Source organism: Gossypium arboreum, chromosome 9, assembly GCF_025698485.1.
Source record: "Gossypium arboreum isolate Shixiya-1 chromosome 9, ASM2569848v2, whole genome shotgun sequence".
NCBI classification, from domain to species: domain Eukaryota; kingdom Viridiplantae; phylum Streptophyta; class Magnoliopsida; order Malvales; family Malvaceae; genus Gossypium; species Gossypium arboreum.
This window is the reverse complement of record NC_069078.1, coordinates 66094313-66118583: the sequence shown is the minus strand read 5'-3', so window position 1 is coordinate 66118583 and position 24271 is coordinate 66094313. Positions and strand designations below refer to the sequence as shown.

The 24271-nt window shown below is 34.8% G+C and overlaps 2 protein-coding genes across 2 annotated transcripts; one reads left to right on the top strand and one right to left on the bottom strand.

Annotated features, from left to right (window-relative positions):
- The first annotated feature begins 5557 nt into the window (after positions 1-5557).
- Positions 5558-11644, top strand: LOC108457111 (protein PAF1 homolog). Its single transcript, XM_017755967.2, has 12 exons — positions 5558-7338; positions 7908-7976; positions 8256-8363; positions 8455-8635; positions 8723-8799; positions 8909-9028; positions 9906-10011; positions 10427-10513; positions 10632-10700; positions 10792-10863; positions 10956-11099; positions 11200-11644. The coding sequence occupies exons 1-12, from the start codon at positions 6485-6487 to the stop codon at positions 11341-11343; spliced, it is 2031 nt and encodes a 676-aa protein (XP_017611456.1). The 5' UTR covers positions 5558-6484; the 3' UTR covers positions 11344-11644.
- An 884-nt stretch (positions 11645-12528) lies between these two features.
- LOC108454357 (hexokinase-1-like) lies at positions 12529-17794 on the bottom strand. The gene is made up of 9 exons (XM_017752793.2): positions 17160-17794; positions 15849-15999; positions 15581-15763; positions 14687-14761; positions 14394-14549; positions 14056-14154; positions 13834-13961; positions 13542-13623; positions 12529-13006 (listed from the first exon to the last, which is right to left on the bottom strand). Exons 1-9 carry the CDS (start codon positions 17429-17431, stop codon positions 12662-12664), a joined length of 1491 nt encoding a protein of 496 aa, XP_017608282.1. The 5' UTR covers positions 17432-17794; the 3' UTR covers positions 12529-12661.
- Between the last annotated feature and the right edge of the window lie 6477 nt (positions 17795-24271).

The following is a 24271-nucleotide window of genomic DNA, read 5'->3' as shown; positions in this document are numbered from 1 at the left end:
CCCTAAGAGTGGCTAGCGTTTTGGACTAAGGGTTTTGTGCCTCTTTCTTTTTGGTTGTGTAAGAGTTAGCATAGACAAGAAGACAAGAGGGCGTACAGCAAAAAGGGCTTGAAGACTATTTCGGTTGAATCTTTGGATCTAACCCATATTTCGGCAAAAAGGTAAAGAACTCTGGGATCTAAGGCTGTGTTGGCCGAATATGGTAAAGGGTTAAATACGTAGTTTGATTTTGATATTTAGATTAACGTGTTAGTAATCCAATTGTAGGCAGTTCGTGTGTAGATCTCGCCAATGTACCGTCATAAATCAGGTGTGTAACTGACACCCTCTTATAGACTAGATCGGCAAAAGCCGAAATGCCGAAAAGCCGGTATTTTGTGAACTTGTGAGTGTACGAGTGCTCGTAAGATAGATGGATTAGCATATTCGGTAATCTAAAGTGATAAAACTGCAGCACGCACGATTTCGTGCGTTTCGATATTTTTGGGCTTAATGGGCCAAAATTGGGATAATGGGCCAACGGGGCCAATTCGATAAGAACACTCGGTAAGTGTTTCTGTTAGTTCATAAATGCATATGATATGCAAGAAAACCCTAAAATAGTTAAATTACTAGAATACCCTCATGTATGAAAAATTACCATAATACCCCTAGGTGTAAAATGACTATTATACCCCTAGGGTTAATTGTGACTGAAATGTATGATATTCTGATTCTGCGTGATGTATGCCATGACATGTATATCTGTTGTATGGGATATGGGTTATATTGATGAAGAGAGTATACTAGTGGCTCTGCCACAAATATCTGTTCTGGTGGCTCTGCCACAATATCTGTATCTGGTGACTCTGTCACAATATACATCTGCTCGACCATGCTTGCAAATTACGTAATTGTGTAGCGGATGGGTGGGTCGAGTAGTCTCCCCACATAGCGTAAGGTTGGATATGGGTTGGGTTCTGCATACATCAAATATTTGTTCTATATCTGTTATGGGCCTATGGGCTTCATTCTGAATTCTGCATAGGGTTAAGGCCCAATTTAATTTGTTTCTGTGGTTTGAGTTGATTTGGGCTATGGTTGGGTTATTTTACACACCGAGTTCCCAAACTCACCCCTTATTTCCATCCATGCAGGTAATCCCCAACCATAGTGGACTTGGAGCTGTGAGGGATTCAGAGTGGCCACACGTTCTGCAAATTTCAGTTTCCTTCTGGAAATTGGACATCTTTTCATTTACTTTTATGATTTGGGTTTTTAAGTTGTAATAAGGCTGCTCTAATTATTTAAATTGTTTAATATGTTTATTTTTAGAACAGATATATTAATCACTGAAACTGATTAGCTTTAGGGCGCGTTTTCAAAACGGTAATTGATTTCAAAATATCATGACAACAAGCAAGACTTCTGCAATAGAAACGTTTTCCAAACTTAATCACTTTTTTAAAAATGAACTTAATCGAATTGGTTTCCTAAGAATATACATGAAGTTAAGGTGTGGCAATGGTGGTGTGCATGTCTAGGATTGGAGCCTAAGGGAGCTTGGTACTTAAGCAGTCCGCTGGACTCACCTCCTCTTCTTCGGTTTCCTACCTGGTGCTCGACTTCCATTCACTTTAACCTACGATGAAATTACCTTTTAAACACTAAGTAAGTTTTCTAGATTAAAAATATAAAATGTTTTCTTTAATGCTTCGATGTGGCACGTCGGATTCGGCCATAACGTCTAGGCCGGGGTTGGGGTGTTACAGTTTAAGCAACCACACTAATGGATTTCACTGGTAACGCAGGTATTCGACAGGGAGCGTGTGATCAATCTTAGTTAAACGATCTAAGAGGACTAAGCCGCATTTGTTCAATCAAGGCAAGCATTATGTTTAGTTGGGACTGTATTAAGGCAGGTTGTTAACCCTATTATCAAATGACTAATGGAATACCTTGGTTGAATGTAGGTTTTGGGTGCTCGTGGGCTATTTACACGTTTCGCAATCAGGTGTGTAATCATACCACTATAATCATAAATCGGTAAAAGCCAAAAAATATGACTAGTGTTGCTACACGACTGCGCGCTCGCTCGTGTGGTGAATTAAAAGTTCAAAATGTGGGCGTTCGATCGTAAAGGCCACCATGAACGATTTTATGGGCTTAGGCCGTTTTGGGCCATGTTAGGCAGAAATGAGCCGTGTGGGCCTCACAAGCTAGTAAGCCCCACACGAGTAAACCACACGGACGTGTGGAGATTAATGGGCCAGGCTGTGTAGTTCGTACGACCAAGGCCATTTTTGGGCTTATTGGGCCACACGGGTGTGTAGATGGGCTTTGGGCCCATTTTCATTGATTGACTATTAAGGTTACACGGGTCACCCGAGACGAATGTGGACCTCCTGTTGGGTCGATAAATACACTTAGACCCCATACTGATGAAATGACTGTTATACCTTATGAGGTAAAATGACTGATATACCCCTATGTTATGAAAAACTGTATTTGAGCATGACATTTCTGTATACACGTATGATATTATGACATGACATGTTGCATGGGAGTGGGTTTGATATATTTAGAGGAAGTGTACTGTACTTGCAACTCTGCTGCATATACTGTTTAGTGCCGCAACCGATGCTATATTTTGGAGTGTAGGGCTAGATGGAGTGTAGTGTAGAGGATGGATGGGTAGGACTTTTGATTGCATTTACATTCTTTATTCTTGTAATGGGCTAAAGCCCATCACTCTTCGATCATCAGATTAGGTTAAGGTCCTAATCATTCTTGAATCTTCTTGAAACAGGTTAGGCCTGCATCGTATTTGTCTATGGTATGACTGATTGTTTGTTTAACAAGGGATTACATACGGAGTTTTCATAAACTCACCCTTCTGCTTACCTGTGCAGGTAATTCTTAGGCGGTCGGTGCTGCAAGGGACTCGATGGATGCCACACAACTGCTATTGCTGCTGTTTTAAACTTTTAATCTTTAAGCTATTTAATTTTAGTATTGTTATGTAATAAGGCCTCTTTAAAATTTTACTTTTGTTTAGGGTTTTCTTATTTTGATTTATATCTGCTAGTAGTAGGTCGCGGATTTTTTAAAAAGATAAATGTTTTCAAAACACCACGATATTACAACATATTTTTCCACAACAAACATAGTTTCTAAAGTGTTTTTACAACGAGCAAGATATTTAAAAGTTTTGTAAAAGATCACTACAAGGGTTTTAATATAGTACGGACTTTCAAACAGAATGATGGGTTTCAAAACACACTTCAATCTGACATCACAGATTTGACCATAATGCCTAAGCTCGATTGTTGCTTATCAGTCCAGACAAATGGGGCGTTCTTTTACAACAAATTAGTCAAAGGAGTTGCGATAAGTGAGAACTCATTGACAAATCTTTGATAGTAACTAGCTAGCCCAAAGAAACTATAGATCTCAGAAATATTTCTGGCTATTTCCACTCAAACACAACCTCAATTTTTTTAGGATCAACTCAAATACCCTCAGTAGAAACCACATTACCCAGAAAAGTGACTTCCCTAAGTCAAAACTCACACTTGTTTAATTTAGTGTAAAGTTGTTTCTCACGGAGTATCTGAATAACTACTCTAAGATGGTCATAATGATTATCCTCAGTCTTAGAGTATACCAGAATATCTTCGATGAAGACCACGACAAACTGATCTAAATATGGCTAGAAAACCTAGATTATAAGGTCTATAAATGTAACCGAAGCATTCGTCAAACCAAAAGGCATGACTAGGAACTCGTAGTGGCCATAACGAGTCCTAAAAGTAGTGTTATGAACATCAACCTCCCTAACTTTAAGCTGATGATACCTAGAACGGAGATCTATCTTAGAAAATATAAAAGCCTCACGAAACTAGTCAAATAAGTCGTCGATCCTTGGAAGTGGGTACTTACTCTTTACCGTTAACTTATTCAACTGATTATAATCGATACACATTCCAATAGTACCATCCTTTTTCTTCATGAACAGAACTAGTGCCCCCCACAAAAACACACTAGGACAGATGAAATCCTCGATCAAGGAGTTCTTGGAGTTGCGTCTTTAATTCCATAAGCTCTTTTGGTGCCATATGATAAAGAGCAATGGACACCGGAGCTGTACCTGGTAGAAGTTCGATACCAAACTTGACTTTCTAATCTGGAGGCAAACTCGGTAACTCTTTAGGAAAAACATCCGAAAATTCTTTAACTGTCTGAATATTTTCAACAGACGAACCCATAGAAATAGAATCACAAACGTAGGCTAGAAATGCCTTACACCCCTTATGAACCAACTTTTCGACCACAAGAACGAAGATCACATTGGATAAGTAATCTTGACGCTCACCGATCATAATTACTCCCATATCATTCTCGGATTTCAGAACTACCCTTTTAGCTGTACAATCCAAATTGACCTAATGTTCCATGAGCCAGTTCATTCCCAATATCAGATCGAATTCTCCAAATGGAAGCTCCATCAGATTAACCAGAAACACAACCCCTTGTGTCTCCAACGGTACATTCCTATACAGTCTATTAACCTGAACTGATTGACCCAACGAACTAAGTACAATAAATTTTCCAAAATTTCTCTCAATAGGAATCCCTAAATTTACATAAACGAAACTAGTTATATAAGAGTGTGTTGGTATTATATCTATCAATACAAAATACGGAGCAATTTTTAAGAGTTTAAAACCTACACCAACACCACCAACTTAAGCGTGGACCTAAGACAAACAAAATGAAATCACCCCACACCCCTGGAAAGCCTTTACCCACACTGACGCCATTTAACCACTAAAGCAAATACCAACCAATGACAAAATTCATCAAAACAAAAATTTAATATTTCGGGGCGTTACAATCGTCATTGGATGAGGACTCCAAAGTAGAACTCTTTGACCAACTATAGTCACGAATGGGGCTCTTGCCCATTTTGGGGGTAGTGGGGGTGGAAAAAATATTTTTGGTGGAAAAGTGTTAGCAACGGTGAAAATTGGGGAGGAAGAGAGTGTGTGAGAGAAAATGAGTGATTTTGCTAAAAGATGGCCATGCTTGCCAATTTTCTGGCGTTTAAAATGATTCTGAGTCCTAGAAAATTAATGGAGAGGGAATGATAACATTAACCCAAGATCAAAAGGGGAAAGGATCTCGGGAATCTAGAATGACAATTAGTAAATATGAGGTAATAGTGATGAGAGGGAAAGAAGATGAAAGGTTGAGTGAAAGGGGTGAGGAGATGAAATAAAGAAAAAGGGATATGAAACGATAAAGATAGGATGAGTTATTGCAAAAGAAGGGGAGGTGTCTTTAAAAGGGAAGAAATCAAAAGAGTAAATACAATAATGGCGTGACAATGATCGAGGAAGCCTTGATGGTTGGAGGGTTTCAGAAACTCCAACCATCGCCGATGTAGCTTAAGGTTAGCTCTTTGGAATGTGGCTCTAAAAGGTTCTCTTAAAGAATATTCTTTTTTCTTTTTTTATATAATCTTTAAAAGTGATTAAAATATAAATTTATTAATAGTTTATTATCGTTTAAGAGTAATTTACTCAAAATATTATAAGTGAGAAGACTTAAATTAAAAATTAATTTATCGGAAGACTGACCGCGATAAAACCGAGCTGTCACTACAACTCCCCCTTCCTCCGACAGGCTTTTTTCCGGTCACTCGCTCTTTTTGTTTTTTTTTTTTTTCTGTAATAATCGCTTTATAATATACTAATTATGTCAATGCCCTTTCGTTAAATTTATCCTATCTTTACATTCCATTCATTCTAGGGTTTTTCAATTCCTCCCCAATTTCACTTCCAAGTTTTTTCTTATGATAATTTGTTAGGGTTTCTCTACATTCTTCTTGATTTCACCCTAAAAGATTCCTACTTACCCGTTCTGAATCTGTCTTAAAATCTTTTGAAAACTATAATCGTTCGGATTTTATTTTTATTTTTTTGTTAATGTATCTGGAGTTGGTTTTTGGATTCAAGTATTTTACAGGTTAGATTCGAGTTCTCACTTTCTATCTATTTCTTAGGGTTTCTGGGATTGGGAACTTGAATCCTTGCTCTATTTAGCTTCTTCAACGGTTTATTTCTTTGCTTTCTTCTGTTTGTCCGGTAAAATTCAAAATTTTGGCGGTTGATTTTGCTAGGGTTTACCTACTTCAGCTGAATTTTAGAAATTGGGATCAGGTCTTACAAGTAGAAAAATTGAAATTAGAATGATATCTAGTTTTGAAAGGTTGCCTATTGAAATCGGCTTTAAGGAAAACTCAGAGAAATTGGAACCCGGAATTTGAAATCTCAACCTTTTTTCTTTTGTTTTATCTCCGTTTTTGGACAATTTGGCTCAGTTTCTGTTGGAAAACTTGGAAAAGAACACAGAAGTCAAAATTTGAACCCTTTTTTTGTTCATTCTGTTTTATCTCTGTTTTTGATACTGTGATCCAAAAAATAAGTAAAAGAGCAAGAAGATGGCTTCGTATAGGCCATTTCCTCCTCCACAATCATTCCCTCCACCACCGCAGAATCAAAACCCTCTTCCACCCCAACAACAACAGCAACAGCAGTATGGTCAAAATTACAATCACATGAATCCAAATTCGAATTACGGTTACCCTCCTAGACCACCCCAACAACCACCACCACCTCCGCCTCCACAACAGCAATATTCTTATCCTCCTCCACCTCCGCCTCCAGATTCTTCCTATCCACCTCCCCCACCTCCTCCTTTGCCTTCAATGCCACAAAATACGATCAATTCACAGCCACCAATGTACTATCCGCCTTCACAGTATTCATCACAGTATGGTAGTCAAGCAATGCAGCCACCTCCCCCACCGCCTCCTCCGGCTTCTCCGGGTTCTTCAATCCCTCCACCACCACCTCCTCCGAGTTCTCCTCCTCCACCTCCTCCTCCAAATGAGAATGTTGGGAAAACGGGGTTGAATGAGCGCAATAAAGGAGGGAATAGGGACTATTCAGGTTCTGGAAGGCGTGAACATGGGCATTCCAATCATGGGGTTGGAGGTAGAGAGCAGAAGCCGATGGTGCCTCCTGTGAAGAAGCCAAATGGACCTCCAGGAAGGGTGGAGACCGAGGAAGAGAGAAGGTTGAGGAAGAAGAGGGAGTTTGAGAAGCAAAGGCAAGAGGAGAAACAAAGGCAGCAAATTAAGGAGTCCCAGAAGACCCAGATGATGACTTCTGGGAAAGCGCATGGTTCAATTGTAGGGTCACGGATGGGAGATAAGAGAGCTACACTGTTTCTGAGTGGCGAGAGGATTGAGAACAGGCTAAAGAAGCCGACTACATTCTTGTGCAAGTTGAAGTGAGTACATGGAAATGCTAGTTTTTTTCTGTTTTGCAATTTCCTTTTGGTTCTTACGTTACATCATGTTTAGATATTAAAATTATTGAGATTTAATATTTACTATATTGTCTTAACGATTTTTACCTGATTAAGGTGAATGGTGTTGTCAGCTTCGCCCAAAGGAACTTTTTTCCCCATTTTTTTTGTGGTTCTGATTTGGGGATGAAAATCATTTATGATGACAGACTAGGGGGATGCTGGAACAAGTAGGTTGATGGACCTTAAGTTGAAAATTATCAATTCTTGCTCCTTCACATCATATAACCCATGCATATTGTTGCTAAATTTCTGATTTGGTTTTGTGAACATTGAGAAGCGAGTTTCCTTCAAATGTGTCTCTCCAATGTTCCTTGCTTTTAGATGTGTAGTAATACTTTTTGCCTGAGAACTGTACTTTATCGTTATTTGCTGCAATTTTGCTATATTTATTTCTTTTTCATGTAGGGAAGTGTTCCTTTTGATTATTTAAGTTTGGAAACTATCTATATTGTTTACTTCCAACAATAATAAATACTTATATTCTGTAGATTCCGGAATGAACTTCCAGATCCTAGTGCACAGCCCAAACTCATGTCTTTGAAGAAAGATAAAGATCGGTAAGAACTTGCAGTTTTGCTTTTAAGAAAGATGAGTATGCATCTTATCTTTCTAAAAACCAAGGTCCAATATATTTGTTGGTTGTCTGATTGAATGCATTTACCTTTTTCTTTTCTTTCTCCCATTACTGATGTTAGTTTTACATCTGTGGTTATTCTTACTTTGTTTATAGATAAAAAAATATTAGACCTTTGAAATTTTAAACTTAAAAGCTGCTTTTAGTTTTTGGGCTAGATGTCATAGTTAATCCCTGGCTAATATATTCTTCTTCCTCACAGATTTACAAAATATACCATCACTTCTCTGGAGAAAATGTACAAGCCTAAGCTTTTTGTTGAGCCAGATCTTGGGATACCACTGGACCTGCTTGACCTCAGTGTATACAAGTATCACATTTCAGCTGCTTGAACTTTGTTCTTAATACTTTGCTCTTTTATGCCACTTTTTTTATTCTCTCTCTATTGTTTGTTTATCTAGTCCTCCTAGTATTAGACTGCCTCTCGCCCCAGAGGATGAAGAGCTCTTGCGTGATGATGCTGCTATAACCCCTGTAAAAAGAGATGGTATAAGACGAAAAGAAAGACCCACTGACAAAGGTGTTTCTTGGCTGGTTAAAACACAGTACATATCTCCACTTAGTATGGAATCAACAAAGCAGGTAATTGCTAACTAACTTTTTCGTATTTGGTGTTCTTGACAATCCTTGTTGGAATCTTTTCGAAACTAAATACATTTTTGCTTGCAGTCTTTGACTGAAAAGCAAGCAAAAGAACTGCGAGAACTTAAGGGAGGCCGCAATCTTTTGGTGAACCTTAACAACAGGTTTGTTATACCTCCGTTTTTGGAATTTTTATTAGAAGCAGACGTATGAGACTTCTCTACTTCCATTTACTAAGTCATGTTGACAACAAAACATTGACATTTTTATTAGGGAAAGGCAAATCAAAGAAATTGTGGCATCATTTGAGGCATCCAAATTACGTCCTGTCCATGCAACCAATAAAAACTTGGAGCCTGTTGAAGTTATGCCCCTCTTACCTGATTTTGATCGGTATGGAATTAGTTAGTGCTTTTACATTTTTATGTTTACTTTCTTTCCAGGTTCTCATGCATGAAGAAAATCTTGATTGTGTATATTCCACTTAATTAATTCATTGTTACTATGTCTCAGTTGATAAATAGAATGAAGGTTGCTCTGTCAAGGAATTGTTGTCGGTTGTTATGTTATGATTTGTTGATATATCTGTTCTTGTGTAGTCTCATTTTGTTTCTAGCGGAAGAATCAACATAATGTGACAAGAGATATACTTTACGAGGTTCCCTTCTTTAAAGAAAATTAATTAGTAATCTAAACACAAACAAGAATATCGATGGCAAGCCTGTATTAGGTAGGTGAATCTAACGTCTTTTAGCTGTGTGATCCTTCACATCTATCATATTAGGTAGGCTTAGGATTTGGGATAGGCTTTGCATACTGCTTTGGATTGTCCTTTAATTGTGAAAACAAGATGAAAATTTGAGATATAGACCAAAGAAAAGCCTCTAGTGTTGAAGTTGCCTGTTATCATCCTCACGTCCATTCTCAAACCTCTTTTCCAACTTGAACCCAACATTTGTTTTTAGGCATACATATTGACTAGTTTGTCTTCTCTATAAACTTGTATATTATTGTTTCTCGCTTTGCCTTTCAAAATGCAACAAAACGGCACAGTAAATACTATGCAAATGTGTGTTTGAATATGCATTTGTAAAGTGGGATTCTGGAGTGGGAAATTTATGATCTATGGTCTCTACTTGAATTGTGAAATAGGAGTTTTTAAAGATTTGATGGTTTGATTTAAATTATAGAACTTTTAGAATCCAATAATTAGTTATCATGCTATATTGCAGCATACTCATATTTTTTGCCTGTGACGTGGTTGTACCAGGTACGATGACCAGTTCGTTATGGTGGCATTTGATAATGCTCCTACAGCTGACTCAGAAATCTTCAGCAAGCTGCATGGCTCTGTACGTGATGAACATGAATCGAGGGTGAGTTAAGAAGTGGTTTTATGGCATGCATGCTGGCACATTGATTGTGTATTCTGCTTATAAAATTAGTTAATATCCTGATATTAACATTGCACTAGGATTATTATAGTTGATTGGTATCTTGGCTTCCTGGTAAGTAGAAATCCTGTGATCAGGGCTTTTAGCTTGCCCGAGGATTTCTTTAATACATGTTAATCACCCTTTTTTGTGCTTTTTGTTGATGTTAATAGTGCACTTTCGACTCACAGCACCCTAATGTCATCAATGAGAATATCACAAATAGTTGATAGCACCACTGGAACTTTTATTCAGAGGATGATCATAGTTTACTCTTCAATTTTATTTTAGGCAATAGCTTTTAATATATATTAGTTCATTTGATATTGGTTTTGGTTCTCTTTTTCAATAATTGCAGGCCATTATGAAAAGTTATCAGGCACCGAGCTCAGATCCTGTTAATCCTGAGAAATTTTTAGCATACATGGTGCCGTCTCTTGGTGAGGTAGATATGCCTGACATTCCACATATTATATATAAAACTGCATGCTGGCTCAACTTTCAATATGTTGATTTTAAGTGAATTGTTTTGTCATTTCAATTGTCGTTTTGAATGGTGGCAGCTATCGAAGGATATGTATGACGAACACGAAGACATCACATATTCTTGGGTTCGAGAATACCATTGGGATGTACGTAACCTGAAATTTGTTATGTTACATTGCACAAGCTGGAGCTAGCACTTTTACATGCTCAAAAAGAATCTTTCTGGTCCCTTTACAGGTACGTGGCGACGATGCAAATGACCCAACAACATACCTTGTTTCGTTCGATGAAGGAGAAGCTCGCTATGTGGTACATACTTGAACAAAATTTACCTCTTTGTCAATCCACTTTTTGGCGGGAATTCTTCCAATTACGCCGACATTAACACACTTCTCTTGCAGCCTCTTCCCACGAAGCTTAATTTAAGAAAGAAGAGGGCCAGAGAGGGAAGATCAGGTGATGAGATTGAACATTTTCCTGTACCTGCTAGAATTACTGTGAGGAGAAGACCAACAGTTGCAGCAATAGAACTCCACGAGCCAGAGGTACGTTCATAGAAAACCGATGTCAGAGTTTGCACCATGATTATACTGATCTTTAAATTCTTGTACATACATACACATATTTTTTCTGTTATGCAATCAGGTTTATTCCAACTCAAGGGGTGGTATTTCAAGCTCAAAGATGGCAAGGCTAGATGCAGAAGATGGCCTTGGAAGACCGCACAAGCTTTCACGACACCAAGATATTGACCAATATAGTGGAGCTGAAGATGATTTGTCTGATTGATGTATGCATCTGTAAATGACGGTAAGCTTTGTTTAGAAGTTTTTGAGCTGGCTTGTGCACTAAACTGACCTTGAGTTATTATCTTAAAAGCCACAACCAAATAAATCAAATACAATGAGATATCCCCATATTTGTGTTCTCAGAACATGTTTTTATTTTTGGGTCTTTTAGTTAAATTCCAGGTGAAATTTAGGGTTTTTTTTTTCTTTGATGCAATAGTCGAATGAGTAATTTGTTGTATAAAGATACTTTGATAAATGTAAGTTAAAAATGTGCTGTTTTGAATGTATTTTCCCAAAAATCTTGCGTTTTGCCGCCTTGCCATTTTTGGTGGTATTAATTGTGTTTAAAGGTGGTGTTTGGAGGGATGACAATTGTGTTTAAAGGTGTTTGAACTTTGTTTTAATAATTGGACTAGTAGTTAAATTGGTTAGGCACAGTTTTCAGTTATAAATAGTTATAAAAATTATAATTTTTTAAATTTTTTTGATCTGGTTGATTAAGCGGCCAGTTTCATCTCGATTCCCTGCACCGATCATTTCGTTTCAAATAACGCCGGTTCTAGCACTTGAATTTTGCGTTTAAAATATCAGCTGGGTCTAGAGACGTCTTAATGTTACCAACTAATATGTTAGGTCTTTGTATTTTGAAATTTAGTTTTTGTGTTTTTATTTTAAAAATTTTACTTTTTTTATTTTAAATTGATAACACTGTTAAATGATTAAAATTTAAGCGTATTTAAACTTTTAGTAAAATAATACAGTTGGGCTGAAACTTGAATTCTATATTCATCCCAATTTTTTCTTTTAAATATATAAAATTCTCAAAAACAAATTGAAATATAAACATACTCATGTTCCAACTCATATCTTTGTCCCAGAGTAATTTTCGGTTAAAATCAACCCAACTGATTTATTGGGTTTCAGTCTGTGCAGTTTTTTCATTTATGGGTTCACTATTTGTCAGTTACTGGGTTTTGAAATTTTAAACCAACCCAACCGTAAAAACAAATATAATTTTTTAATTACATCCAAGATTTGATCAAATTTTAGGAATGTGGGCTAGCAATCTTATTTTCATGGCTAAGCAGTGAACATTGGCAATCACCACAAAGATTGAAAAAAAATATTAATGAACAAAGTCCCAGGCTTCCATCTCCCGCTTTTATACATTTAATCCAACCTATTTTTCAATTATTTAAGAATTTTATTAGAATTTCCCGGAAAATATGAAGAAAAAAAATGCTAATCCCCCAGGTTAAAAATAAATAAATTTTGTTGATAAAAAACTGGCATTCATTTTCTCACATATAACTCTTTCAGGACTCGTCTTCGAGATACTGTGAATGCGAAGCAGCAAGAAGTGCAGCTCCGATTCCAGAACCATCATTCGAATGCTCGATTTTGATGGTTTTGCATACTTCTTCTCCAAGCAATTCCTTTAGGCAGTTCTCTAAGCTGTTACGGTATTCCTCGTAATGTTCGTATAGTCCACCATCCATAGCTATTACCGTCTTTTGTTTCTCCCCTTCCTTGATCGTGTCTCTTCCCATTTTCTTCAGAATGCCGAGTAGCCCGGCAGCCGAAAGACGAGCACCGCGTGTTGCAACAATGTCACAAAACTGAACAATTACTTTTCTCATCTTCAGAGAGGTATTTGATATCTGAAATAGAAAACATGGACTCAGTTCCCATTCCAAAGATTCAAATGTGTCGGATACAAATATGTTTATAACCCAGATATACTCAATTTTTTTCCCAGGGTCGTACTCTTAAACCTGTATCTAAATGTCAATTCCAGGTACTAGAAATGAATATTTTGGAGAGAATTAAAAGAGTCGGAGTAACATAAGTTGCAAAGAAGCTTTCGGGCCATTGATTTTTGTAGGAAATGAAAGGTCCTGTTGTACAATCAACTTCAAAGTGATTTCGGTTTAACCAAAAACATGAAACAACTATGTTAATTCGATTCTTCATCTTTCTTTGTCCGAGACCAGTATACGGACATGATCCTCCAAGGACTCCAAATATACGAAATGAATGGGAAGTTTTAAAAATACCCATACCGAAATTTAAATGCAATTCCAAATAACATAGACAAAAATCCACGAAGAGAATATGAAGGAAAAACAAGAAATTCGGGCAAGAAAATAATAATGACGGAAAAAGAACTAAGATTTACAAGATCAAAAAGTATACCTCGAGAATGTCTTTCAAGTTATTCGCTACCACTTTGAGATCAGGGGAAGTGTCATGATGCATTGCAGACATAACAGGCGTCCTGGATTGTGAACAAAGCTCAAAATTTTACTTTTCTGCAGGGCTCGAAGAAAACAATAGAAAGGTGCAGGCAAAAAATAACCGAGAAGATTTAAAAATATAATGAGAAGAACCGAATGTTCACTGTTCCACGGACAAGAAATATAAGGCTAGTGAATTTACAAAAGAAAAAAAAGAAAAGGAAATCCCCTGAGCTTAGAAAATTTATTACCCCAATATGAATGGCTCTTTGAGTTTTGGTGGAACGACGTCACCGAAAAATGCTTCCTCAGCCATCCTACACAGAACTCTGCGAAAAATTTCTCCCAAATACATACCAGATATTACCTTCTCATAAATCTGTGACAAAACAAAAGAATATAAGCTAAATATATGTTAAAGAGACAATAAGGCAAAGCTAAAGGTACCGCACGGTACAACACTGTGCACTTACTTGTTCACCAGGGTTTAAACTCTCTGCATCGAGTGCTTGGTCATACTCCGTTAATGGAAGATGTGATGACCTAAAGTTACCCCACTCCATATTGATAACCTACAGCAAAATATTAAATAGTTCTATTTTAAACATACACGGATATCTTTATCGAGTCCGACACCCATATCCGACACATGATTGGACACGAGTATAGAATACGATCCTCTAAGGATTCTCCAAATGCAAGAAAACTTAAAAGAAGATGAATAAACCATGTTGGACACATAGTAGTGTCCGACACTCACAGCTGACTCCAAGTAACATGGTTTACTAATAGCAATTAAAAGAGAGCTAACCATCTCTCCTGACTTGGGAAGTAGACCATGCCATTTCGGAATTGCTTGTGCACGTTCCACGTATGCCGCATTTGATCCGGTACCAAGTATCACAGAAACAACAACATCATTGTTGGCATACTTGCCTCCAGCTAGCGTTCCGACTGTGTCATTGACCTGGTTTCAAAATCGGTTCAATAAGAATGACAATATAATGAAAAGCAAGATAATTATCCTGTATCAAGTTTGAAGGTCAATTGAAGTATATCGAGGTCATAAACTGTTGACAAAAGAAGTCCATAACATAAGCTTACCAAAGCCGAGACCCGCATTTCAAGGCCTTGTCTTTCCAAGGCTTTAGTCAATTCTGCTACCACATCTTGGCCAACCTGTTAATTTGGTACCGAGAACAGTAAGGAGATAAACGTTGCGGACAAAAGAGCAAATGATATGACAAGTTGCATTAATAATAACAAAGAAACCCAAAGAGCAGCAATGCATTCTGGCACATATATATATATATATATATATATATTTCTTCAAAAATAAAATATATGAAAACTTCTTTTAAATAAATTATTGCCTTAGTTAAATCAACTTCAAGGGGAACTAATGCATATAGGTGTTCATGAGCCACCCTTAAGTTTGATATTAACACACTTTATGTTTGTCCAAGCACAACCTAACCTGATATATGGGTTAATATTTTGCTCAAACCTACCTTTATTTGTAAATAACTAACCCAAGCCCAATTTAAGCCCATCCATATTTTTTTCAATTTTAAAAAAATATTTATATTATTTTAATTTAATATTTTCTTTTCTTTTCATTTATTAAATTTATATATATATAGGCATTTTAACATTTATTTAATGTTTACACTAGAATAATATATATTACTAGAGATTTAGTTTTTATGTGCTATAAATTATCCCATATATATAAAAATAACATAACAAAGTATATTATAAACATAGAAAACCGGCCGGGCTAGAATTGGGAAATGAGTGTTCGAGCTTGAGCTTGATCCATATTTTAAACGGGACCTAATTTTTTTGCCTAAGCTTGTTTTTCGGGCCTAATATTTTTGTCAAAACCCTTCAAAATTTCAGGCAAGCCTTCGGGCTTGAGCAGATAACCCGACCTATGAACAAGTCTACAGAATGCATAATAAGCATGAAAACAAAGGGTGAGCCATTATCACTGACTGTTTCATCTATGGAGAAGCCTTTCGTCCACCTAAGTAGGGTTCCCGAAGCAATAGATGTTTGCATCACAGGGAATGAGAAGGTAAAACCAAGCTCCCTCAGCCTACCAGAAGTTGGTTTAAAATCATCTTCTTCTTGAGCTACAAATTTAGCGAGTTCTGCAGCAATATAGTCGAATAGTTCCTGAAATAAAAATCACCTGTTAGACATTAGAGATCTTATGGCTTGCCCTTTTTCCAGTCATTTCTTGAGAAGCAAAAGCACTTACAGCTGAACTCCCTGTCATCTTATTCGGAGGAATTGAGACCTCCTTGAATTGTTGTTTGAGGATACCACCATCTTTCCCCCCCAGTAGCACTCGTAATACACGGAAGTTAGTGCCACCAAGGTCTAACGCATAAAATAATCCCTTCTCATTCCTAAAACCAGAAAAGAGAAAAAAGGATTAAATCGTAATAAAACTAGAATCTCTAATGGACAACCTATAGATATATGAACCAATAAGCAAAAACTAGTCGATGTGGAGACCATTGTTAGCCATTCCAAAGATATGTTAAACCAAAAATTCACCTATGTTGTCGCCAATCCAAAAGGCGTACATACATCAACGAAAGGCATTCAAGACAAAACACATATGAATGAACATTGATCTTTGAATGAATGTTAGACATAAATGAGAAAAACATCAACATAAAATCCAAACACATTGAGATTATTACATGGTGGTCGGGTTTTTACATTACGAAAACGCAATATTAGCAAATATGAATGAGCATTGATCTCTTTTAATGAATGTTAGACATAACTGACAAAACTATCAACATAAAAATCCAAACAAACATATTGAGATAAATACATGATGGCTTGGTTTTTTACACTGCACAGACACTTATACTAGAAATATATGAACAAAAATTGATCTTTTAGTGAATCTTAGACATAATTAATAAAACATCAACATAAAATCAAAACAAATATATTGAGATTAATGCAAGGTGGTTTGGTTTTTACACTGCAAGGACGCTTAGATTAGCAATGTATGAATAAACATTGATCTTGTAATGAATCACAGACATAAGTGACAAAAAAACCAACATAAAATCCAAACAAATAGGTTGAGATGGTTGATTGGTTTTTATACTGCACAGACACTTATATTAGCAATACACGAATGGACATTGATCTTTTAATGAATCTTAGACATAAGTGACGAAACATTAACATAGAATCCAAACAAATATTGAGATTAATACATGGTGATCTGGTGTTTACATTGCAAAAACGCAGTATTAGCAAATATGAGTAAGCATTGATCTTTTAAAGAAAACATCAACATACAAATCCAAACAAATATAATGGTTTGGTTTTTACACTGCACAAACACTTACATTAGCAATAAATGAATGAGCATTGATCTTTTAATTAATCTTAGACATAAGCGACAAAACATCAAATCAAAATCCAAACATTTCGGATCAAGGAAATTGTAAATACATAATATATATATATATATATATATATATATATATATGTGTGTGTGTGTGTGTGCTTTAAAACAAGCGGAATAACATTGAAATACCCAGTAGGCAAACTGTCGACATAGGTGATGAGCATCTTGAGTTTACTGCCACCTTCAGAGGCAAGGCCAGCATGCATCTCAACAGTCATGGCATCAGCCACTTGTTTCAGCTTAGAAATCGGAGTCCTACAGCTTTCTTCAAACTCTTTCACTATCTCCATTGCTTTGACCCACTTCCCTGACTTCTTCATTTTCCGATGAATCACCACCGCTGCTGCCGCTGCCACCGCCACCCCACATACCACCGCCACACAAACTGTCAACTTCCCCATTTTCTCACCCCAAAAATAGAAAAGGGATTTTTTTCCTGCGGTCCCCTAAAAAAAGAAAAGATCTTGCAAAAAAAAAAAGGAACCCTTTTTTGTGTGTGATCTAATCACAAATGGTAGTTTGGAGTTATGAGATTTGAATAATGAATGGTGGTTGAATCTTAAGATTAGAGCTTTGTGAGAAGAAGAAAAAAAAAAGTTAAAAATAAACAAATCAAAAGTAAACAGAAAGCAAGGATCTTGCTTTGTTTTGGAGAATGGAGAGATGAAAGAGAGAGAGAGCACAATATAAGGGAATTGGTGTCAAGCTCTTGGTAAGTGTTTTTTTGGGTTAGTTTTTGTTTGCAAAGGTTTTTATAGTCTTTCTATATGGTCCACTTAGCTCACTTTAAAGTTTGAAGGTTAAATTACTATTAGGTGTCCAAATTTGGCAATAATTCTAAGTTGGAAGGTTAAATCACTATTAGTTGCCTAAATTTGGCAATAACTCTCATATCAAAATTTGAATTTTTTTCTAAATTAATTTTTAAAATTGATAATTGTTTTAAGTAATTATTTTCGCATTGGGATCTGAATTTTTTTTATTTAAGTTAGTGATTGAACTTGACAATTATTCAGGCCTAAATTTGATAATTGTTCTTATATTAAGACTTAAACTTAGTAATTTTTTTCATATTAGGACTTGAACTTGGTAGTTATTTATACATTGGAGTTTAAACTTTTTTTTTATCTAAATTAGTTATTGAACTTGACAATTGTTCTAATTTGTTTAAGGAAATATCAAGGACTAACTCAAACAAAAAGATTTCAAGCCCAAATGTGAGAATAATTTCAAGTTTAAAGACTAATTTGGATAAAAAAAATCCAGGCCATAATGTAAGAAATTTTTTAAGTTTAGGGCCTAACTTTGATAAAAAGAAAAGTTCAGGCCCTAAAAGTGATTTAACCCAAAATTTAACTTCACCAATGAAATTCATACATTTGTGTGCGTGTAGATATATAGAGAGGGAAGACAATAATAGAAATTCAATGACTTAGATTCTATTGAAATCAATAGAAAAATTCTTTTTATAGATTGGATTTTCTAAGAATAAAATTTGGATTTATTCGGGTATGACTTGTGGGGTTTTTTTTCTCATTTTTTGTCGTGGATTTTATCCCAATTTTTTTAGATTAGTTTAGCTTTTGTTAGGATTGTAATTAATCAAATTTGTCATTTCTGCTTGTAATTATATTGTTTTTGTAGAAGTGATTGTGGCAGTCGATATTGTTCCAATACTGCTTGTACCAACCGGAACATTCCATTTCGGTAATAAATCGAAATAACAAACTTTAAATTCTGTTATAGTGCAAATTTCGATTGGTTTCCATTGTATCGATACGTACTGGTTAATTTCGCCCGTATCAATCGAAATATAGTGTACCAATTAATACAAAAAAAGATAGTTTTAAAACATATTTTATATTTAGATTTATTTTATATTATTTATTTGTACCAAAAATATTTTTTATTTATTTTAGATTTGTTGAATTGTAAATTGTTATATGCATAGTAGACCTGTTCATCGGGTTACTAACCCAAGCCAGAAGGTCTATTCCGAAATAAGCTTGGATAAAATTTAAGGCTAGTTTTTATATGGGTTGGGTCTTGGGCTAGATTTTTTACCAAAGTTCGCCCTGCTGAACCAGTATATATATTATGTTATAAAAATATTATATTAATTACATATGTTAAAAAATAATTATATATATTTATATTTATATTTATAATCACTTACCCAAAAAAATTAAATTTATTACCCAAAATATAAAATTTTAAAATTATATTTAAAAATAAAATATTTATTATCTTCATGGTAGTCTTTTCTAATATAAATGATTTTTAATTGTTATAAATCTATTGATAAATGGATGCTCATATTGTTGAGCATGTCTTATATTCAGTCAAATTTGAGAGATAATCTCCCAGTTAAACTTTGTTTATTTATTTTAATCGAACTCTGATTAATCTAGATTATTTTATTGTTATTTGACCTATCAATTTAGCCTATAAATAGGCTTTTTTACAACCTTAGGAAATACACCCATTAGATATTAGAACTCATAACACTTTTAAAGAATTTTGTGTTTATGTTTTAAGGGTTATTTATTTTTAGGTTTTGGAGTTTAGTTTTTATCTCCATCTTTTGTACTCTTCGTTCTTTTGGTTTTATAGTAAAATTATCTTTATCCGTGATTTTTTATCCTCTTTGAAAAGGTTTTTTCACGTTAAATTTATGTGTTCAATTTCTCAATTTCTTCCGCTATTTTTTAAACTTGTTTGTTGTTTAATCAGGTCGATTCCCAACAAGTGATATCAAAGTTAGTTCAATTTTTGTAAATCAACCCGTTTAGAGATGACAGCAACAAAGTTTGACATTGAGAAGTTCGATGGTGTCACAAATTTCGATCTGTGACAAGTTCGAATGATGGTAATTCTAGTTCAAACCGGCTTGAAAAAAGTTGTTACCGTGAAAAAATCTGAAAATATAGATAAGATAGAATGGGAAGAACTTGATGAAAAGGCCTTGTCTATAATCCAGTTGTGCCTCGGGAATAGGGTATTGCAGGAGGTATTGATGGAGAAAACTTCATCCGCCTTGTAGAAAAAGTTAGAAACTCTTTATGCGACTAAGTCTCCAGTTAACTGTTTAGTGTTGAAACAACATCTATTTATGTTTCGCATGAATAAATGTGAGTTTCTTAGAGATCACATTAGTCAATCTATTTCTCTTTTGAATGATTTAAAGAATGTTGAGATTAAGATTGACGATAAAGATCAGGCTATACTATTATTGTGCACTTTACCCTCTTCATACAAGTCTTTTAGAGAGACTCTGATTTATGGCTCAGACAAACTCTCATTCGAGGATGTGAATGGTCATTTGTTGAGTAAAGACAAACTCGACAATGAGTTTGGTTCGGATAGTAAGGTAGATAGACAAGCTTCTGTTTTGGTAGCATCAAAGAAGTGAGACAAAATGTGTCGTTATTGTAAGAAGTCAGGTTACGTCAAAAAAGCTGTTATAAGCTGCGAAATAAAAGGACTGTTGAAAGTAACGAGGAAGATGTAGCTGGTGCTAATTTGGCCGATGAAAGCAGTGATGATTTCCTGTTAGTGTCAACAAGCGATAGCTCCAAGCTTACATCCGAGTGGATCCTAGATTCGAGATGTTCTTTCCACATGTATCTCAACAAAGAATTGTTCTCCACATACAGTTCGGTTGAAGGTGGAGGTGTGCACATAGGAAGCGATTCATCCAGTAAGGTAATCGGTATTGGTACTATTAAAATTAAGATACACGATGGGACAATTAGGACACTCTCAGATGATTGGTATGTACTTGATTTACTAAAGAATCTCATATTCTTAAGTATTTTAGACTTGAAAGGTTGTAGAATCAACATCGAGTCGAGCGACATTAAGGTGTCTAGTGGGGTTTTCGTTTTGTTAAAAGGTAAAAGGACTAATAGTCTTTCTATTCTAGAAAGTTATACAGTGACTGGTAAAATCGGACGTCTCTCATCCACTACAGAGTTGAAGTTAACTCGTATGGAGCGAAAGTAACTTAGTCATAAGAGTGGAAAATGTATGACCATTTCGTTGAAGAAATGTTCTCTTTTGGATATAGGTTTTGAAAAGTTAGAGCACAGTGTTCGTGAAAATCAAACCTGGATTAGTTTTGATTTGACAATGCACAAGTCGAAGGCTAGAAGTCTTCCAACCTCTAAGCACAAATTCGACTCAATTAATTCCCTACATAGTTCAAGATAGACCCGTAGCGGGCTTTGACAAAGATGGCGTTGTGAAAATACGAGTCAATATGAAGGTTTGTTGAGTATGCCTCATATTTCAATCAAATTTGAGATATAATCTCCTAATTAAACTGTGTTTATTTGTTTCAATCGAACTCTGATTAGTCTAAATTATTTTATTATTTGACCTAAGAATTTAGCTTATAAATAGGTTTTTTTACAACCTTAGAAAATACACCCATTAAATATTAGAACTCATAACACTTTTGGAGAATTTGTGTAAAGGTTATTTATTTTCGGGTATCGGAGTTTAGGTTTATCTCTATCTTTTGTACTATTCATTCTTTTGCCATTATAGTAAAATTATCTTTGCCATAGGGTTTTTTAATCCTTTTTGAAGGATTTTTTTCACGTTAAATTTGTGTGTTCAATTTCTCAATTTTTTCTGCTATTTTTTAAACTTATTTGTTGCTTAATTGGGTCGAGTCCCAACACATATAACTCTTCAAACCTCCAAATTCATTCTTTTAAATATCAAATTGACTTGATATATGATTTAAATATTTGAGATGGTATTCCTTTTAAGTTTTGATTCTATGGATGACTTATTTTTTAAACATATTAACTTTTCATAAAAATGAATATTGATTGACTTATTTACTTCGCTATAATAGGTCCTATAATTAAATAATATATTTTGACTAAAATATATTTAGTAGGCAAATTTGTATTGATAAATTAATGAATTTTATTAATGTTCATATTTGATTTAGTTCAAATATAGATTATGTTCCTCTAATATCTCTTATTAATACATGCATGATCTAAAGACAATTTTGAGGAATGTCTAAATTGATTTTTGAGTTGATTCTATTATAAAATTTCAAGTTTAATCACTTTCATTTTAATTCTTGAATTATTTTGGTTGGAAATATTTTCGTAAATTTAAAAATTGAAATTGTTATATTAATTTGGCCATTGGCATTTCTATTGACCTTGTTTATATTAATCAATTGTTGTTTGATAAGAAGCATAAACAAAACTTGTGTGGTTTAATTTTGTAAATGACTTATATCAACCCTAATAAACTTGTTACTTTTGTAGAGGTGTTAAAGTAATTCATACGCTTTATATTATTTTCATAAATTATCTTCTAACCATTTCATTTCTATTCAGCTACCATAAAACTTGTCTAACACATTGCTTAATAGTTCATGTTAAATTGCATTCCAATCTCCAACGCACACTACCTTCGTAACAACTGACACATCAACTGGTAAATTGAGTTTTAATACTATATCCTCAAGTGTAATTGTACACTCACTACATGGAAGATAAAATATGTATGTCTTGGGCCTCTATCTTTCCAACAAAGCGCTAATAAGTGTAGGCTTCAATTTAGTCTCTCCGAGCATACGAGACACGTGCAAGAATCCTGCCTCTTTCAAGTGTTGTTCAATAACACACGGTGCCTTTGCACTTAAATTGTGTATATATGCCTCGATAATCCAATCTTTGGTCTACTTATATAAACATAAAAAATTTAAACATATTAATAATATTAATAACTTAATAATTATATTAATTAAAAGAAAGAATGTAACAATATTTTCTTACCATTTGTAATTGGACATAAAAAATGTGTTTGTGATCAAAACGAATTAGAGGCATTGACATTTTTAAAATTATGAAAATAAAATAAAATCAAAGAAATTACAAAATAAAAAATTGAGACAAGAAGAATTTGGGAGAAATCAAATGAAAAATTTGAGAATAAAATAGTTGAGAGAATCGTGATAATAGGATTGAATGAAAAAGAGAGAGAGAGAGAGAGAAAAAGAGAAAATACGTAGGGTATATATAGAGAAAAAGTAGTTGATTAAAAAAAAATTAGCCATTGGAAACTTACCATTGGGACAAAAACACCTCTTGCAGGAGGCATTTTTAGTTGTGGCAACATGGAAGTTGAAAGTGCGTATTAAAAAATGGCTTATTTCCTTAAATTTCGAGAAAAACGGCTTAAAATCTTAATTTTTGTTTTAAATGACATACTTGCCTAATTCTCCCTATTTAGGCTATTTTACCAAACTGACCTAAAAAATTTGATATTTACAAAAATGACCTAGGTTTAAAAACAATCACAAAAATGACCTGAAATGAACAGTAGATTGGGGTTTTGGCCTATCAATGGCCGGCACCAACTCTTATTTTGCACATATGATTGCCTGATGATTATGTCAAGCTTTAAAAAATTAATTTTTTTGGTTTTGGCCTGTCAATGGCCAGCACTACAGTATTTTTTTTTCAAACCGTATCATACTGGTATAGAAAATACGAGTTTTCAAAAAAAAAGAATTTTTTTGTCTTTGGCTTTATCAATGGTCTACACCGATAATTTAGTCTTGGCTTTGTCAAAGGCCTAAGACAAGAATATGAATTTTTTAAAAAAAAATTTGGGTGCTGACCTGTCAATGGCCGGCACCAATAATTTAAAAAAAATTCAAATTTTTTTGGTGCTGGCCTTTTAATGGTCGGCACCGAATCTGATTTTCAAAAAAAAATTGGTCTTTGGCCTATCAATGGCTTAAGACCATGAATTAAAAAATTAATTTTTTTGGTGCTGGCCTTTGAAAGGCCGGCACCAGAATACGAGTTTTTAAAAAAAAAATTGGTGTTGGCCTGTCAATACAGATCCTATATTTATAATAAATATATAATGTTATATTTCTCGTTTAAAAAAGAATTTAAAAGAATATTTAAAATTAAATCAGACATTTTATTTCTCATTTACCTGATACACCCTAACTGTAATGTGATTGCTGTCATGTAAAAAAAATTAAGATTAGGATCCATGGAGTGATCAGCTGTCTAGGCGATGAACAACAAATGTCGGAGGTATCTGAAGATGCTCGGTGGTCGTCGGAGTAGGCTATTTATAGTGGGGGACCATTTGGCTTCAAGGGCAAAATTGAAAAAAAAAATATGAAATGAAAAAAAAAAGTAAAAAAAGGTATGAAATGGCTGGCCAATTCACAGGCCTAACACTGG